The 20,000-nt window shown below is 47.5% G+C and overlaps 1 protein-coding gene and 1 long non-coding RNA gene across 3 annotated transcripts in view; one reads left to right on the top strand and one right to left on the bottom strand.

The window, feature by feature from the left end:
* The window catches only part of LOC132539075 (uncharacterized), a 152,770-nt gene that overhangs the window by 20,871 nt on the left and 111,899 nt on the right, over nt 1–20,000 (bottom strand). The window lies entirely within an intron of this gene.
* Nucleotides 1–20,000, top strand: part of CCDC60 (coiled-coil domain containing 60) — a 159,244-nt gene that overhangs the window by 120,298 nt on the left and 18,946 nt on the right. For both annotated transcript variants that reach the window (XM_007529309.2, XM_060193005.1), the window contains exons 6-7: nt 11,928–12,018; nt 18,888–19,128. In XM_007529309.2, coding sequence (XP_007529371.1) covers nt 11,928–12,018; nt 18,888–19,128 — 332 coding nt within the window. The remainder of the gene's footprint in view (nt 1–11,927; nt 12,019–18,887; nt 19,129–20,000) is intronic.

Here is a 20,000-nt window from a genome sequence, read left to right as displayed (position 1 = left end):
TTCCATCTTCTTTTTTTTTTTTTGCCTCCAGGGTTGTAGCTGGGGCTCAGTGCCTGCACTATGAATCCACTGCTCCTGGAGGCTATATTTTCCCTTTTATTGCCCTTATTGTTTTTATCATTGTTGTTATTGCTGTAGTCATTATTGGATAGGACAGAAAGAAATGGAGAGAGGAGGGGAAGACAGAGAGGGGGAGAGAAAGAGACACCTGCAGACCTGCTTCACCACTTGTGAAGTGACCCCCCTGCCGGTGAGGGGCCGGGGGCTTGAACCAGGATCCTTATGCCAGTCCTTGCACTTCGCATCATATGCACTTAACCCACTGCGTTACTGCTCAGCCCCCCTTTTTTCTTTGTTCTTATTTTTCTTCTTACTCTCAAAGTCATATATATATTTGCTTATTTGTCTTGTTTATTGGGGGATTAATGGTTTACAGTTGGTCCATGTGTAGCATTTCTCAGTTTTCCACATAACACTCTAACCCCCACCTAGATCCTCCTCCACCATCATGTTCCAGGACCTGAACACCTCACCCCCACCCCAGAGTCTTTGACTTTGGTGCAATACACCAACTCCAGTCCAAGTTTTGTTTTGTGTTTTCCCTTCTGCTCTTATTTTGCAACTTCTATCTATGTGTGAGACCATATTCATCTTTCTCTTTCTGGCTTATCTCAACAAGATTCTTCCAAGTCTTCCAAGATGGGGTAAAGAAGGTGAATTCACCATTTCTGATAGCTGAGTAGTATTCCATTGTGTATATGGACCATAACTTACTCAGCCACTCATCTGTTGTTGGACACCTGGTTGCTTCCAGCTTTTGACTCAATGTCACTTTTTAACTGCTGGTTGAACATGGTTTTACACAATTAGATTTTAGGAGTATAGTTTCACGTATGTATGTAAAAGATTTTCAACACCCACCACCAAAGTTCCATCATATTATGCTTATTTATCTATCTATCTATTAGAGGGAAAACTAGAGCATTACTCTGGCAGTTGTGATTCTGGGGATTAAACTCAAGACCTCAGGCTTAAGAGTTCAGTGCTTGAGTCAGCAAAAAAGCTCACCTGGACAGAGTTCTACTTTTCCATAGATGCAACCCAGTCTCAAGCCCTGGCCTCCCACACTGAAGGAAACTTCAGTGCTGTGCTTTCTTCTCCCTACCCCATGCCACATCTTACACTTTCTCTCATAAAGTCAGCCCAGTGTGGGGAAGCCCTGGAGATGAACACACACACACACACACACGAATCCAACTTTTTTTTTTTTCCAATCAGGGCTCAGTTCAAGCACTATGAGTGCAGGTGGGCGACTAGAAAGTGGGGACTTGAACCCAAGTCCTTGTGCATGGTAATGTGTGCATTTAACCGGATGTACCACCGCCCAGCCCCCAGAAGCCAACTCTTTACCCACTGTGCTACCTCCTAGACTGCAAGGAATAAAGACTTATTTTATTCCACCAAAGCACTGCTCAGCTCTAGCATATGGTGTTGCTGGGGATTGAACCTGGAACCTCTAAGATGCAGGCATGAGAGTCCGTTATCCAAACTGTTGTGCTATAATATACTGATGGCGTCTAGCAGTTTCTCCACTGAGACCTAAAGAAGTCCTCAATGCTCATGTCCTGCAAGTTTTTGAGATGGCTAAGCCAGAAGCCCTAGGGCATGTTGTCTATGGTGACCCAAGTGTTGGGTGTGTCCCACTCCAGAGGACAAAGCTCATGCAAAAGATTTAAGATCAGTGCTGCAGGAAGTGTACTGCAGCACAAGGCAGAACAAGCAGCCAACAGGTAAGACACTGCTTCAGAGAGAGAGAGAGTGAGTCTTAACAGTGAGAGAGTAGGAGGAGACAACCAGATACTTAATGCCAGTGACTGAACTTGGAACCTATGAGGCCTGACAGTTTAATGCTTTGTCCACTGCACCACCTCCCAGGCCATAAGACATTGCTTTATTAGGAATCTTGATGTTTGCAAGAATTGTGGGAGAGAGACAGCAAAGAGCCCTGGCTTGAGGCGCTGGATTTGCTTCACAAAATCCCCAGGCTGAGCTCAATCAAATAGCTCCCCACCCCCACCCCTGTAAGTTAAGTCGCCTCTCACAGCCCTGTCTCCCAGGTGAATTCCATCTTCTTTCTCTGCCAAGATTCTGAATCTTAGTTGACTTCCTGCTGGAGACATTTCCCAACTACCTTACAAATTCCCACCCCACCCTGCTTCATCTCCCGGCACCAGACCCTCAAATGCAAGCAGAAATATAAACCATGTATCTATCGATAGACCAGTAACTTGAATCGATTTTATGTTCTTGTGATGAATTTCAAACTGTCATTTCCTCATTTTTTTAAGTTGCAGAAAGCACATATATTAGTTAAACCCTAATGTAAAATAGAGTTTTCAGAATGGAAATTCTACATGAAGCAGGAGTTTGAGGACCCAGAAAATCTGTGAGCTCTCCAATCTACTTCAGCCCCCACCAGAGCCGCCCAGTTATTTCCAAAATAATCTGTGTGGCTCACAGAATTTGCTATAAAACCGCGCTCTTAAAACATTTCCCACATATTAGCAATATTTTTTCTTGGACACAAAACTGCTCACATAAATGAGTATAATTTATTCTTATCAAACATGAAAAGCATCCCCTCCTCCCCTCCCCCGAATAAAACCTCTTCTAAGGTCTTCTAAGGTCAGAGATAAATCCTTTCTCATTCCAGAGCTTTCTAATGTCTATACCCCTTACACACATTAATGTGATCTATAGAGAGAGACAGCTATTTACCTTTTCACAAAAATTAGATCATTCTCCAAGAGTCAGGAGGTGGCGCAGCGGGTTAAGCGCACGTGGCGCAAAGCGCAAGGACCGGAGTAATGATCCCGGTTCAAGCCCTGGCTCCCCATCTGCAGGGGAGTGGCTTTACAAGTAGTGAAGCAGGTCTGCAGGTGTCTATCTTTCTCTCCCCCTCTCTGTCTTCCCCTCCTCTCCCCATTTCTCTCTGTCCTATCCAACAACAACAACATCAATAACCACAACAATGTTAAACAACAAGGACAGCAAAATGGAAAATAAATATTTTTTAAAAATTTAAATAAATAAAAATTAAAAAAGTAAAATCACTCTCCATGTAGTCTTTTCCCAATATTCTCTTTTTTACTATGATAGAAACAGAGAGAAATAGGGTGTGAGAGAGAGAGAGAGATAGTGTTGCAGCCCTGTTCTACTGCTGAAGCTTCCCCCTGCATTTGGGGTCCCAGGGCTTGAACCTGTGCTGTAACTCTCTAATTTTTTTTTAAATTGTATTTATTTATTGTCCCTTTTGTTGCCCTTGTTGTTTTTTATTGTTGTTGTAATTATTTTTGTTGTTATTATTGAAGTCGTCATTGTTGGATAGTACAGAGAGAAATGGAGAGAGGAGGGGAAGACAGAGAGAGGGAGAGAAAGACAGACACCTGCAGACCTGCTTCACCACCTGTAAAGTGACTTCCCTGCAGGTGGGGAGCCGGGGGCTTGAACTGGGATCCTTATGCCGGTCCTTGCGCTTCACACCATGTACGCTTAACCCACTCCGCTACTGCCCGACTCACCTTTTTTAAAAAATTATTATTATTATTATGAAAGACAGAGAAACCACAGCAGGCTCGGATGGAACCTGGGACCTCAAGGACCTGGGCCATGAAAGTTTGGGACATTACGTACAGCTGTGCTAGCTCCCCAGTCCTGAATATCCGGCTCAGTGTTTCTCCCCCTCCGACAATGTCTTGTGAGCCTCTTTCCATGCTCTGCGCTGCCTCTCCTTTCTTTCTTTGAGTAGGATTCTTGCACCGTACTTGAAGGTTTAGATAGCCCATAATTGAGCTCCCCGCTTTTCTGTGGATGGACACAAAAGTTGTTCCCAGGTGCCTGTCATTTCAAAAGAGAACCACAGGGAACATCCTAGCACACACATTTTGTGCCCAGCTGAAAATAATTTCTGTTGGCTAGTTTCTGAGAAACAGAGTTTCTAGGTCAAAACAACCTTTTTTTTTTTTTTCTTCTACAGTTGATCACTTAGATTCTATGTGTGTAAAAGGCTTGAAGCCCGTGAGCCCTTCAAAGTACTTAATCTCCCCAGCAAGGAACACACAAGAACATTTTGCCTCTACGGTTTGGGTGGACTTTCTTCCAAACTGCAGAAAGAACTGAGCACAGAAGTTGGGCGGAGAAGAGTTCTTGTTTCCTTCAGTCCGCTTTAGAACTGCAGGTAGCCAGGAACTGCTGTCTCCAGTGGTCATATATTGGATCAGGGCAAAATGCCATCAGCAGGTCCCCAAGGGCAGAGCCTGAACCCAGACCTCAGTCAGCCTACACAGGAAGATGCAGTCCAGCAAAGAGAAAGCCAGAGCATATTTGGTGGGGGCGGGGGGGGGGAGGTGCTTCTGTTTGCTTCCTAGTGAATCATTTGTTCGTGGTGGTGAGCTCAGCTTGGGGTCAGTGGGATGAAACAAAGGCTTCCCCCACTGTCTCTAAGTAAAATGTTGTCATTTGCTTTGAATTGAGCTGACATCACTGAGCCTGAAGCTGGGAAGAGACACCCACATTCTGGGTTTTTGTTTTTCCTCCAGGGTTAGCTCTGGGACTTGGTGCCAACACTACAAATCCACTGCTCCTGGCGGCCTTTTTTTTTTTTTTTCATTTTATTTGATGGGACAGAGAGAAATTGAGAGAGGAGAGCGAGACAGGGAGAAAGAGAAACAGACACCGGTAGACCTGCTTCATCACTCATGAAGTAACCCCTGCAGGTGGGGAGTGGGGACTCGAACCCAGGTCCTTGTGTGTGGTAATGTGTGTGCTTAACCAGATGTGCCACCACCCAGCCCCTGTGTCTGTCTCCACATCTCTACTCCTCTTCTTCCTTCTCCTTTTCTTCCCCTTCCTCCTCCTCCTCCTCTTCTTCTTCTTTGTCTCTCGCCTCATCAAATCACTGCTGAGCTCTGACTTATGGTGGTACTTGGAATTGAACCTGGGACCTCAGAGCGTCAGGCATGAAATCAATTGTAAAACTAATATGTTGTCCCCTCAGTGTGAATCGGTCCTCTTCAGTGCCTAGATCCCCACTTACAGGTCATGTTTGTGCCATGACATGAATTTCTCCCAGACCTTTGAATGCATTTGCTAAGCCCAGTGATGTCAGAGTTATTAAGAGCACCAAATGGGCCCAGATGAGACCAGGCCCTGATGCACTGTTGCTGTGTGACCCTGTGTACGTCACTTAACACCTGTGGACCTCTGTTTCCTCACCTGTAAATGACTAACTGGGGCCCTGCCTCAAACTATCGTAAGGCCTGAGCTGCATAAGAGTATTGCAGAGTATTGAGCCCAAAACCTGAAATCACAGTGAGCGACCACTAACGACAGCTATGCAAGAATAAAAGCTGAGGCCAAAATGATAGCTCATGGGGTGTGGCACATGCTCTGCCATGCCTGAAGACCAGGTTCAAACCCCAGCTCCACATGGGAGGAACTATGGCACCAGAGGAAACTCCTGTGCTGGGGTTCTCTCCTCCTGCCTCCCTTTCTGAATAAAGAAAGAAAAGAAAAAAAAAGACTTGGACCAGTGAAACCATGAGTGTGAAAAGACCTAGTAAAGAGTCAGCAGCTATCTCCATGTTTCTTCTTGAGGGTGGAAAAGTGAATCCATCCAAAGCCACTCAACCACCCCTAGAAGCAGATGCTTTATCCCAAGCTCAAGTTCAGAAAGAGTGAAGTCTTTGAGAAAAAAAGGGGAAGGGGCTGGCCGCCACAGTGGACAGACATCTCAAGTAACTGCAAGGAACAGAATGTGCTTGGAGAATAGACGAGTAGAGACACGGCTGGTACTTGGCACCCTCTGCCCTTGGCGGCTGGCAAACTGGATCCTGCAGACAGCGGCAGGGGGAAATGATGGTCTGAGAATCACAGCCCTTCTTCCTGCCATGATCTACCCCCACTCTCAGCCCCTTCTCCAAGCCACACTAAGGTCTTTGTTGAAGAGGGGGGAGGAGGAGGATTAGGAGGCAAGTCAAGTGCTGGGAGGGGGAGGTGACTCAGAAAGTAGAGCGCACTCATCACCCACCACACGCCAAGCCCTGAGTTCCACCCCGACCATGTGGAAGCACCATGGACAGCACCCAGGGAAAGGCCAGGTATGACGGGGCAATGCTGCAGTTTGCTCTCTCCCACATCTCTCTCTCTCTCTCTCTCTCTCTCTCTCTCTCTGCAGGGCTATGCATGTCTGTGTCCATAGCAGGACTGTTTCTAGTAGCCAAAATGTGAAAACAACCCAAATATCCGATGAGAGATGAGGGTAGAGAAAGATGTGGTGTGTAGGCACAGTGAAATGCTACAGAGCAGTAAGAAATGATGACATCTTCTACTTCTCCTCTTCCTCTTTCTTCTTTATGCTACATCTTGGACAGGACTTGAAGGAATCTTGTCGAGTGAGATAAAAGAGAAGGTGAAGAACTAAGACTGGATGACCTCTTCCTTGGGTGGAACTTGAGAAGCAGAGACAGAGAGGGAAAACACAGGTGAAACTTAGACCCTAGTGTGCAGACACCTGTCATGGGGAAATCAGAAACTATACACGTGTGACAACTCTCTCACAAGGGAATCTTCACAACGGGCTGGGAGCCGCTCATAGTTCATCCCTGTACTGCCACAAAGAGGAAGCACCTGTGGTTACTAGTCTAATTGTAAACTTTCCAATGTCCCGAGCCAATGTCCCAAGCACCCATTGAGCTGCTAGCAGCTCTATTTAAATCATCATCCCAGCAATCCCCTTGCATGGCTCACACCACTCTCCCACCTTACAGATGAGGGCAGCGAGGCCCCCAGAGGCGAAACTGCGGGCACAGACACACACACACACACACACACACACACACGTGTTTAGGAAGCAGCAGAGCAGATGGAGATGGGAGGCAGACAGCCCCCAATATCGCCCCAGGGACACCTTCCCCCGAGACACTCTCTCCCCACTGCCTGTGCTCAGACACTCACCTGAGGTCACAGGCAGCAAGTCAGGTCCACTTGGTAAAGCTGCCAAAGCTGACAAGTCCCAAACCTCAGTGGCTTGGCACCACACAAGTTCAACTCCAGCTCAACATCCGTGGGACTCGGCTCCCAGTCACTCAGGGTCCCAAGAGGGTTCCTGTCACACAGTAAATGCCGTCATCCCATCAGTGCTACAGGAAACAGAGTCTGCCTGGAGGGCTGGCCATCCACAGTCACTTCTTTTTTTTTTTGGTGGAACTAGGGCATGCTTTCACTGGTTCAGATCACTTTTTTCATTCAGATCAATAGATAGATAGATGATAGATAGATAGATGATAGGAAGGAAGGGAGGGAGGAAGGGAGGAATGGAGGGAGGGAGGGAGAGAGGTAGGCAGGCAACCACAGCCCTTTGGGCTTCCTCTGTTGCCATAAAACCCCCCATGTGGTGTGGGGCTCAAACCTGGGTGATACATGCGCCTTGCCTGGGGAGATATCTCTCCAGTCCATTGCCCATATATAGAAAAGAAAAGAAAAGAAAAGAAAAGAAAAGAAAAGAAAAGAAAAGAAAAGAAAAGAAAAGAAAAGAAAAGAAAAGAAAAGGATTTAGGGGGAGTCGGGCGGTGGTGCAGCGGGTTAAGCGCACGTGGCACAAAGCGCCAGGACCGGCGTAAGGATCCCAGTTCGAGCCCCCGGCTCCCCACCTGCAGGGGAGTCGCTTCACAAGCAGTGAAGCAGGTCTGCAGGTGTCTGTCTTTCTCTCCTCCTCTCTGTCTTCCCCTCCTCTCTCCATTTCTCTCTGTCCTATCCAACAACAACGACATTAATAACCACAACAATGTTAAAACAACAAGGGCAACAAAAAAGGAAAATAAATAAATAAAAACTTAATTTAAAAAAATTTTTTAAAAAAGCATTTAGGAGCTTGGGAGACAGCATCATGGTTATGCAAAAATATTTTCATGCCTGAGGCACCAAGAATCCTAAATTCAGTCTCCAGCACCACCATAAATCAGAGCTTAACAGTGCTCTGGTCTCTTGCTCTCTATCTCTGTACCTTAAGCTCTGCATCTCTCAAATTAAAACAAATTAAATTAAAAAACACATAAAAGCATTCGGTTATTTGTTTTACGAAAGAGATAAGTAGAAAAAGAGAGACCAGAGCACTAATTTACACACCCCCAAGAAACATGCTCTACCCACTAAGCTGCCTTCCCAGCAGCATCTGCATGTACTTTCTTTTTTAATTAAAATATTTTATTTTATTTTGATGAGAGAGAAAGACCACAGCACTGCTGAGCTCTGGCTTATAGTGGTGCTGAGGATTGAACCTGGGACCTCAGAGCCCCAGGCATTAAGATCTTTTACAGAAACATGCTGACTACCCAGCCTGCTCATGTATTTTCAAGCTGAACTTTCAGCCTTGAGAAGCAAAAGTCACAAAGGCCACTCCTGCTCTCAAGGAGTCAGGGAGTCCTGGGACTGTTTGGTGAAAGGCCCGGATGACTGCCACCCCACTTTCCTCCTGGCCAGTCCCGTTCTTCTAACAGGTGCCTGTGAAGCACGGGGCTCAGGCTGTTTATTTCTCGTCCTCCGCTATTGATCTTGCATTTTGTTTTATTTGCTACTGAAAATGAAACATCAGAGAGACTGATTCTGTCAAACCAGGCCCTTTCTCTGTCAGTGGCTTTGCAAGAGCAAGGGCTGGGTGGTTTACGATCTCCTGGGCCACCTTTTCTGGCTGTTTAGACGAGTTGCTTTGGAAGCCAGCCTCTGAGGAGAAACCTCCATCAGCCCCTCATTGGGCCTGAATATTTGAGAATTTGAAAGCTTGACTGGGGTCAGATTTAATTTTAACAGAGGAAGAGGATAGGGAGCTGCTTTTGAACTTCCAGAAGAAGGCTGCAGGCACAGCAGGGCCCTGCATTAGCAAAGGAGGAAAAAGCAAAAGCAAAATAAACCCCGTGGTCTTGAAAGCCAGAGCTTCCAAAGCTGAGCCCTTAAAGCTTTCAGTTGGTGAGCCTTAAATCAGACTTCAAAAGCGCCGCTAGTTTAAATATTGTTTCTAGGATTCAAGTCTCTGCTCCTTCTTCCTCTGGGTGGATTTTAAATATTCCCTAATTTGATTACTAGGGGGAGAGGCAGGCAGAACCAGTGCTAAGTGAGCTCAGCTGTTAATTATTCAGAGGGTTTTTTTATTGTGTAATCAAACAGAAAGTCTGACAAAAAACTGGGGGGTGGGGAGGCTGCCCTGCTCTGTGGGCAGGGAGATGGGGAGACACCCACAGGCACCTCTGGACGCCTCTTTCCCATCTGAGATGGTGAATGCTGCTCCTTCTGTTTCTCAGCCCCCCCCCCCGCCATGATAAGCTAGGTTTAAATAAGATTTATCTATCTTGATCATCAATTTTTTAAAGAAAAATTGCTGAGTGGCTGGAGAGATAGGTTTTTGTTTGATGCCCGAAGTCATGAGTATAATCCCAGGCATTAGATTATGCCAAAACTGGGCAGTACTCTGATCTCTCTCTCTCTCTTATATATATATAAATAGACTATAATTTGAAAGATTTAAATTAACTATTTGATTTTTTTTCCCGATGGGGGAAGAGAGTATTTTTTTTTAATTTCTACATTGGGGGATTAATGGTTTATAGTCGACAGTAAAATACAATAGTTTGTACATGCGTGACATTTCCACATAGTAATACAACCCCCCACTAGGTCTTCTACCATCATCTTCCAGGATCTGAACACTCCCCCACCCCCACCCCAGAGTCTTACTTTAGTGCAATCCACCAACTCTAGTCCAAGTTCTGCTTTGTGTTTTCCCTTCTGTTCTTATTTTTCAACTTCTGTCTATGAGTGAGACCATCCCATATTCATCCTTCTCTTTCTGGCTGATCTCACTTCACATGATTCTTTCAAGCTCCACTCAAGATGAGGTGAAGAAGATGAATTCACTATTTTTGATAGCTGAGTAGTGTTCCATTATGTATACACACCACAACCTTTAAAGCTATTTTTATTTGATAGGATAGAGAGAAATTGGGAAGGGAGTGGAGAGAGAGAGAGACTTGCAGTCCTACTTTCCTGTTGCAGGTGGGGGCCAGGGACTTGAACCCTGGTCCTTGCACATGGTGACATGTAGTTTAACCAGGTGTGCCACCTGCCCAGCCTAGTGGTGTCTTTTCATATGCATTAGATGGGGGAGGGGTGCATAGTACAGCTCAGGTCCTGCATATGTGATGCTGGGGATCAAAACTGGAGTCTCAGGCATGCAAGTCCTGTGCTCTGCCTTCTAGCTATCTCCCTGGCCCTTGTTCACCTTTTCCTCCTCCTGTCTCCGAGCATCTCTTCCACTGCCAGCACTCAGCAGCCTGGATGGAGAAGTCCAGACTCCTGGCATCCTGTCCCGTGACATCACACTAACTGGCTGTTTTCCTCAGGTCCCTGCTCTGTGCACAGACATCTGCCAGTCAGGTGCTTTAAAGGCTTTCCCCAGCCACCCAAAACCTAAGAAAAGGGGACAGAGACAGGGCTGGGGAAGGCCCAGGCTGCATTCCCCAAAAAAGAGAAGTCAACAGGATATCTCACCTGGGAGGGCACCTGCTTTGCCCTGCTCACAACGCAGGTTCAAGCCTTCCACCCACTGCCACCTCATGGCACGGAAGGAACCTTTTCTCTTCTCTGTCTCTCTCTTTCTATCTGAAAAGCCGATCCAGTGTGGTGAAGCCCTAGCTACAGCGAAAAGAAAAAAAATTAAAATGTAAAAAGAAAGAGGTGGACTGGCAGGTCAATAGACCAGTGAGAACTCCTAGGCAGGGAGAGAGAGTTGAGACAGCAAGAGTCTTCCTGTGTGCTCTCCAGCTCGGGCCCTGCACCCAAACTGCAAGGTGCTGAAGACTCAGTTTTTCTGGAAGTCCTTTGGGAGCTAACTCTGACATGAACCGAACGGGCTGGGTGGCAGAACTCAACCTGAAGCTATTTATAGTCTCAGCTCCGCCCTGTAAAGACTGCATGTCACAGCAGAGACGCTGTGTGGCTAAGTGTGCAGCCCCAGCCCTGCTGGGAGGGATTCTGTTGACGTGCAGTAGACAGAGCACACCTTCACCAAATGCCAAATCCTGACTCTGGCGACTTCAGAAAAGGGATTCTGGGCCTGCCTCGCCCAGGCCCTGCTGGGGCTTCCGTCTCACAGTCAGGACGTCCCTGGCCCAGGAGGAAGGGATCAACTCTGGCTAAGGTTTATTGCATCAGGAGGGAGGGCATATTTTCACTAAATTAAAATACAGAGCTCTGTGCAGGGCCCTGGAGGGACCCACGTGCTGAGTGTCACTGGACTCAAGATAAATATGCGTCTGTGTGAGCAACTGCTTGCTTCTCCTGTGCAGTGGGGTGATGGTGGCCAACTCACAAGGTTTTAAACTGTGAGGCACAGTGAGGATATGCCCAGACGCACCTTGCAGGTGACATCATATACAATGTCTGCTCGATAAACACCAAGCTGGTGATTTGCATAGTGTCTCCTTCCCCCAAGGTCCCTGCACCCCACCCTGTCCTATTTTCTCTGTTACTCAGATGTGTCCTTGATGGCAGCACCCATGGGTGCCCAAGCAGGCTGAGATGCAGAAGTTCTCAGCTCACCCCAATGAGCTCGCCACAGACCTGCCCTGTTCCTGACAGGAGCCGAGATATGTGTGTGATTCCACACTCCTCAGCCCCCAGAAAGCCAGCGTGGTCTCTCCTGACCCCCAGTTTCACTCACAAGACCCATCTGTGGAAAGCCAGGGTCCCACTCGCTCGCAAGTGCAGGAGGGGAAATAGAGCCACAGCAGAGGCTGACCGCCGCCAACCATCCATCTGTTCCACCGCAGCTCAGCCAGGCTGTGGGGACAGAGCTCATGAAGCTGTTTCTCACTCAGGGACCCGGGTGGAAGCAAGAACACGATCAAGAAGATCAATAAGGACAAGTCCATGGGACAGAGGTGGGAGCACTTCATCACAACGCCCAAGGTAACGACAGCCCCCCCCACACACACACCCACAAGCCTTCCCTTGGGCTGCCAGCCTCCCGCTTGGGACACATCCTCACCCATCCCTCCTGATTCTCTCATGGGCTTTTGTTTTTCCAAGGGGCTCTCACCAGCAAAAGGAAACCCAATCCTCACAAGAATCCTGGGAGAGTTTGTGTACATTTAAATTCAACAGTGACACAACGGGGAGACAGTTAGAGAAGAAGTGACCTTTTGGTCAGACTCCTCTTGGTGGAGCAGGGGGGTGGGGCTGGGCTGGGCTAAGGACTTGCTTAACAAGCTGTCACTGGCAGGAAACGGAACCGCCTCCCTCCATCTTCCTGATCGATGTCGGTCATTTCTCTCGCTCACTTGTTCTCTCTCTCTCCCTCAGTCTCTCTCTCTCGAAACTCAATCAGAAACAAAGTGAGTGATTAACAGAATCTTCTCCAGACTAGAACAAGTGTCTAATACTAACAAGACACCCAGAGATCTAGTCTTTTTACCCCAAACGATACTTAACTCCAAATCTCCAGAATGCAGCTATCCAGTGAACCAGCACCACCACCAGCACCATCGTGGCAAGAGGTGATATTTACAGGCATCCAGGTGGTTAGGGGAGACACAGCAGCCTGTCTGCCAGCCCTCTCTCTCCCGTGCCTTCGGAAAGAGCAAGATGTTCATCCTTGCCTGCTGCCCGCAGCAGTACAGAACCCAGGGAACATGCACAGTCACCCTGGAAAATTACACCTGCATACTGATGTGGTTATACAAATTGTAGAAGCCGCCTTCTCACATATTTGTATGCAGGGTGCCAGGTTCTGTGCTGAGGCCGCTCTTCTCTCTAAGAGCTAAGAGCCAACTCTACTCTCTGGCTCAGCCCATGGGGCACTGATCTCAGCGCCAAGTGGGAGAGCAGGAAGTTGGCACTCAGGGAGGTTAAGTGACTTGCCTGAGGTCACACAGCTATGTAGTGGCAAGGCTGAGAGTGCACTCCCCAGGCAAGTTCTGGGTAAAGGGTGTCAGCCTCACCTGGTTCTTTCCTGGAGGGATCCCAGGTCTGAGAGGGAAGAGTTTTTGATCCTGGGAAGTTGCTATGGAGACGGTGTGCATCAGTCTCTAGGGATGCAAAGAGAAGAACTGGGAGCCACCGGCCTGGAAAAGAAAGTCCTCCAGGAACATTCACAACAGAAGCCAGAGAAAGGAGAGGAAAATGAGCACTGAGCTTGATTCCCTCACCAAACTCAATTCCCGAGGCAAGTCTGTGGGTCACACTCTGGGCTGCTGCGTGGTTCCTTCTGAGGGTGGGGAGCCCTAAATCAAGAGTCAGGGGCAACTGGGCTCAGCCACTGGGGCCCAATTCAGTGTAGGTGCCAGTACACCCTCCATCTCTCCTGGCCTTGATGTTTCCAACTTGTACAATGTGGAATTTGAAAAAGAGGCCGCACCCAACTGCCACAGAGATGAACATTGTGCTGGCTCTGTAGAGTCAGTCAACACTAGCAAAAGTGCAGAAATGCCAAAACTCGACCAAGGTAGGTGACAGAGGGCACGGTGAAGGCTGTGGCTAACAGGGCTGTCTGTGCAGAAATGGAAAAGACTGCTCAGCTCCAGCTCAAGTGGCAGCTCAGAGTTGATGATTTTCAAAAAAGATGAATGACATCAGTTTTGGGGGGGGTTTTTGTCTCCAGGGTTATCACTGGGGCTCAGTTACTGTGCTATGAATCCACTGCTCCTGGAGGCTGTTTTTCCCACTTAATTGGATAGGACAGAGAGAAATTGAAAGAGGAAGGGAAGATAGAGAGGGAGAACTAAAAACAGACACCTGCAGACCTGCTTTACTGCTTGTGAAGTGATCCCCCTGCAGATGGGGAGCCGGGGACTTGAACCAGGATCCTTATGCAGGTCCATACGCTTTGTACTATGTGCACTTAAACCACTGCACTACCAGCTGGCCACCATGACATCAGCTTTTATATAAAACCCCCCTCAGGGCTGGGTGGTGACACACTTGGTTGAGCACACATGTTACAATGTGCGAGGACCCGGGTTTGAGCCCCTGGTCCCCACCTGCAGGGGGAAAGCTTTGCAAGTGGTGAAGCAGCACTGCAGGTGTCTCTCTGTCTCTCTCCCTCTCTATCTCCCCATTCCCTCTCAATTTCTGGCTGTCTCTATCCAATAAATAAATAAAGATAATACCAAAATTAAAAGTAAAATAAAACAGGGGCCAGGTGGTAGCGCAAAGCTAAAGGACCAGTTCAGGGAACCCGGTTCGAGCCCCCAGCCCCCCACCTGCTGGGGGGCTCACTTCACAGGTGATGAGGCAGGTCTACAAGTGTCTATTTCTCTCCCCTTCTCTGTCTTCCTCTCCTCTCTCCATTTCTTTGTCCTATCCAACAATAATGACAGCAACAACAACAACAATAATAATGACGATAAACAAGGGCAAAAAAGGGGGAAAAATAGCCTCCAGGAGCAGTGTATTCATAATGCAGGCACCGAGCCCCAGCAATAATGGGGGGGGGATAAAAAATAAACCCCCTTCAGCTTGTCAAATGCAAAACTTCCCCTAGAGACTCCAGGTTAAAGCTCCTGCTACTAAGAAATTTAGAGGCATCGTTCCAAAGAAATCTTTTCCGTTGTTTCCCACAAGGGTTCCAGCTGAGGCAGAACCCAACAGCTAGATAACACAGCTCCTGTGTGAAAGACAAGAGAAGGCAGAGGCCACACTGGGGGATTGAAGTCAATTCCGAGAAGTCAGTTCAATCAGGGGTGAGCAGGATGCTCCAATTGCCTGTCACATCTCCCTCCCCACATTTGGTTTCTTCTGCCACTCTCAATCCATCAAAACTGTCAGCTCTTTACTTTGGATTTCCCAGCTAGGGCTGCTAATTGAATTTTAAGTAATGGCAACTTTCAGAGCTCTGGATGAAACGACTAGGACCTCTGGGTGTGGAAGGTCTGCTTTACTGAGCTTATCTCCAGCCCATCAAGATGGGAACTGAGACAGAGCAAAAGGGTTTGCTCATTCAAGGCTCCCTGAGCAGGCTGGGGGCGAGGGGCTCCCCTAGCTCTGAGCTCAGCGCTCCCTGCAAGTTTCTAAACTAATCCTGTGACAAAACCAGGCTTGGTTCTAGAGAGGAGGATTCGCACTGAGTCAGAAGAAACAAAGAGGAGACATCTCCGTGTGTGTTCCTGAGCTATAGGACTTCTCCCCCCCGCCCCCCAGGGGCAGGGAGTAGAGGGGTTGGGGGCCAGCCTGGATCACTCCCAGTCAGTCCAATTACAATGTGAACACTGAGGTCTACGGGGTCAGGCTCCCCGTTTCTCCACAGAGAGGACACGCCAACTTGGGGCATTTGCTTTGCCCTGTTTTGCAGCCCACATGCCTCCTTGGCCATCTGAGTAAATCCAGCTTAAATGCCATTTTCCGGCCTGTCCCATTCTGAAGCACTCTAACACTGGTGTAACCTTTTTAAAAACTATTTTTTTATTTTAATGAGAGGGAAAGACAAAGAGAGAGAGGCCACAAGAGACCAGAGCATTATTCAGGTTTGGCATATGGTGGTGCTGGGCATTGAACGTAGGACCTCAGAGCTTCGGGCATGAAAGGCTTTTACACAGCCATTATGCTGTCTTCCCAGCCCAGATATATATTCATTTGTTATGAGAGGGAGGGGAAGAGAAAGAACTGGAGCGTGACTCTGGCACATAAAATGCTAGGGATGGAACTTGGGACCTCGTGCTTAAGAGTCCAGGGCTTCGGGGTCGGGCGGTAGCTCGGGCGGTAGCACAGTGGCTTAAGTGCACGTGGCACAAAGCGCAGGGACTGGCTTAAGGATCCTGGTTTGAGCCCCCGGCTCCCCACCTGCAGGGAAGTCACTTCACAGGTGGTGAAGCAGGTCTGCAGGTCTCTGTCTTTCTCTCCCCCTCTCTGTCTTCCTCTCCTCTCTTCATTTCTCTCTGTCCTATCTAACAACAAATGACATCAACAACAATAATAACCACAACAGGGCTACAACAACAAGGGCAACAAAAGGGGGGGAAATGGCCTCCAGGAGCAGTGGATTCATGGTGCAGGCGCTGAGCCCCAGCAATAACCCTGGAGGAAAAAAAAAAAAAAAAAGAGTCCAGGGCTTTATCTGCTGTGCCTGTACACTTTCTTTTTTTTAATTTATTATATTTATTTATTTATTTTCCCTTTTGTTGCCCTTGTTTTTTAATTGTTGTTGTAGTTATTATTGTTGTTATTGATGTCATCATTGTTAGATAGGACAGAGAGAAATGGAGAGAGGAGGGGAAGACAGAGACGGGGAGAGAAAGACAGACACCTGCAGTGACCTCCCTGCAGGTGGGGAGCCAGGGGATCCAACTGGGGTCCTTACGCTGGTCCTTGCGCTTCACGCCACGTGCGCTTAACCTGCTGCGCTACCGCTCAACTCCCGCCTGACTCCCCCCTGTACACTTTCACTGAAGGTTCTGAGGAGTGGTCACAGAGACATCTTACACCACCACCACCACCAAACACCCCCCGACACACACACACACACACACACACACACACACAGCCTCCTTCCATGTTCTTCCTCCACCTTCTCCTATTGGTGTTCAACCAGGAAGTCCTCTCTTCTAGGGCAGGGCAGTTCCAATTTAAAAAAAAAAAAAGAAGAAGAAGAAAGAAAATAAAAGAAAAGAAAATGAAAAAGAAGGAAGGAAGGAAGGAAGGAAGGAAGGAAGGAAGGAAGGAAGGAAGGAAGGAAGAAAGAAATGAAGGAAGGAAGGGAAGTCTTCTGATGAACCCCATACAGTGGATTCCTAAGATGAAAACCTCTGGGTACAACTGTCTCCATCTTGCTGGACTGTTATTAAACATTGGTGTGACATCAATAGTACATCTCCTTCTCATGTTCTTCCCCAGGGCATCAACCACTGTGCGCTTCCCTGGGAGAAGCACTTGGGCAGCCCTCCAAGAGCTCCCAGTGTAAACGTTTTCAAATGACCCTGCCCCTGTTAACTGAGTGCCTACTAGAGCCAGGACTTGCACTAAGCTCTCACTCTGGAGCAGCTTGTGGGTGACTCCTCCCTGCCTCTCTCCACCAGCATTTGAAAGGTCCTAAGAAGCATCATCATTGTCAGCGCTCTTGAGAAGAAGCTTTCAAAGTGCTGTTACGGGAAGCAGTGATTAGCTTTTGGCGGCATCAACCTGACCTGGGCTGGACGCTGGCTCTGCCCCTTGCCAGCTGTGTGATCTTGAGCAGATGTGGCCAGGTCGTGACTATCACACCTTGAATGAGGACGTGACTCCACGTGCCACATCACGCAACACAGCATGAGCACCTACACACGTGCTCACCCCCAAACAACTGCTGCTGACTCGTCTCCTTCCCCACATCCACATTTCTCTCTCGGGACTTTCCCTACCTAATCATTAGTAACTTCTAGATCTTGCTATCTGGACTGTCGCACCCACCATCACCATCATTTCCCCGCCCCCAACCAGGAGTACCATCACACCTAGAAAAACACACTCTCTCTAATTCCATCTGCAGACTTCAAGGTCAGGGTTCAAATAAGCTCCATCACGGTTTCGCTTTCTTTTTTTTTAAGAACATGCCATTCTTTGAGGCCCAGGTAGCAACTCGGTGAATAAGAGGCTGATAACATGCAATTCAAGGTCAAAAACCAAGATGCAGTGAAAGGAATCAGAACCATTCTCTCCCACAATTCCAAAATCAAGCCTGACGATGATTACAAAGGAAAAATTGAAAGATCTTCTGGGCCATGAGCATCACTTGGGTGGGGGTTCAGTTTCCTGTGGTGACTTTTGGAACGCAACCATGGTGTTCATGAACTGTCATGCTTCACTGAGTAGTCAGGTTTCTTCAAATGACACGTATTTTTAATCATCTTGATTTGTGACAGAAGGGGTCACTCCAGACCCAGGGTTTGTATCACGTCTTTGGAAAGAGCCAAGAGCAATTCACATTCAGAGTCAGATTTTTACTCCTTTCTGTCTCTTTCTTCCTTTCTCTCTTTCCTTCCTTCCTTCTTTCTTTCTTTTTTCCTTTCTTTCATTCTTCCTTTCTCTCCTTCTTGCTTTCTTTCTAAAATACCCTTCTCTCTTTATGGTGGATGAGACTACTGAGATCCTGGGTTCCGCCGTGTCCCAGGACTGAAAAACCTTATTAACTCTAAACACTTCTCGACAAGTCTAAGAAGGTTCTGGAGTGGGCGCACCAGTATGTTTACTGAATGTGACCCTCATGACAGTTATTAACAAAAGTCTACATTACATCAGAGCATGGAACAAGGAATGTCAAAAGCATTTTTTCAAGGGTACACAAATGACTATCAGTGCTAGATTGCCCCCACAAACACACTCAGAGCACACTCATGTAGCCCTCTGACTACACAGTAGGTCTGTGTAATGGCCATGTCTACACAATCCCTGGTCTGTGAGGAGCAGCAATATTGTCATAGTGTGCAGCTTAGGCTTTTATTTTATTTTATTTTATTTTATTTTATTTTATTTTACTTTTGCCTTCAGAGGCCTATTGGCCCAACTGCTTGCATCATCCATCAGATGCCCACAAGAGAACAGAATTACAGTCAGGGGGGAGTGGTCCAGCATTCCTTTTGCCTATGCATAGCTCTTCAGAAATTGAGGGGATGGTACAGCAGAAAATAAGACTGTGTCATGTTACACATGTACAAACTACTGTATTTTACTGTTGACTATAAACTATTAATCCCCCCAATTAAAAAATAAAAGATTGTGTCAGTTACAATGGGCATTATAGTTAGGGTTGTCCAACATCAGGTAAGAGGCATCAAAAAATCAGGGCATCTCCAACATGTCTCTTCCTGCAGTTTAAGAAATTCAAAGTCCCTATGCTTCGTGGCACCACCAACCGCAAGCCAAGCCGCCGCGGCTCCACACTCAGTCTGTCTCGCACCAGTGGGGGGTCCTCCCCTCAGAGCAGCATGATGTCCATGAACCCCAGTTCCGATGAGCCCCCCCCGAGTGTGATCAACCAGGCCACGGGCAGCAAGGACATTGAGGACAATGAATCATCTTCCACCAAGCCTGACGAAGAACCTCTTCACTTGAGTGAGTCCTCCCTAAGAGCTGACCCATCGGCCCTGACTTTGAATTTTGAGGCTGTGACGCCAAGAATCTCTCCTGCTCTGCCTCCACCCCAACTCCCCGTTCAGATCCCTCGGACCCCTCTGTGCTTCCTCACTGGAAATCAGGGGCATAGTCTATGACTCAGGTTGCTCGGAGCCACTTCTCCTGGGGAAACAGCTAGCGGCCATCAAGTCCTTCTCTCCGTGTTTATTACATGAGACACAGTTTGGTCTTGGTGACAGAAGCTGCAAACTGTGATCACTGAAACATGGAAGCAGCCTCAAAATGAATGAGATGTGTTAAGACTTTTAATATTATTTTTGCGTCCTGTAAAATATGGTAGCTATGTATTTGGGGGCAACTTTATCAAGGTGTAATTTGCACGCCCATAGAATCCGTTCATTTCTAAGTGTCCTATTTTGACGATTTTGAGTAAGCACACAGTGTTGTGTGCAGCTATCCCTGGGATTCAATTCTAGAGCATTTTCATGATCCAAAGGCAGCCAGCATCCATTGGCAGGCCCTCTCCTCTCCCACCACCAGCTTTTTCTGGCTCTGAGGATTTGCCTTCCCTCAACACTATATAAGTGAAACTTGTATCACTCTGTGAAACTCACTCAGGAAGATGCCATTTCCCTGGTTCACAACTGAAGGATATGGATTCTTTTTATTTAATTTACTTTTTAAATATTATTTATTATTGGATAGAGACAGAGAGAAATTGACAGAGGAGGGGAAGATAGAGAGGGAAAGAGACAAAAAAAGACACCTGCAGCTCTGCTTCACCACTTGTAAAGCTTTCCCCTGCAGGTGGGGACCAGGGCTTGAACCTGCATCCTTGTGCATTGTAATGT

The sequence above is a fragment of the Erinaceus europaeus genome, chromosome 6, assembly GCF_950295315.1.
Source record: "Erinaceus europaeus chromosome 6, mEriEur2.1, whole genome shotgun sequence".
In the NCBI taxonomy this organism is placed as follows: Eukaryota; Metazoa; Chordata; class Mammalia; order Eulipotyphla; family Erinaceidae; genus Erinaceus; species Erinaceus europaeus.
This window is presented reverse-complemented; position numbering and strand designations above follow the sequence as displayed.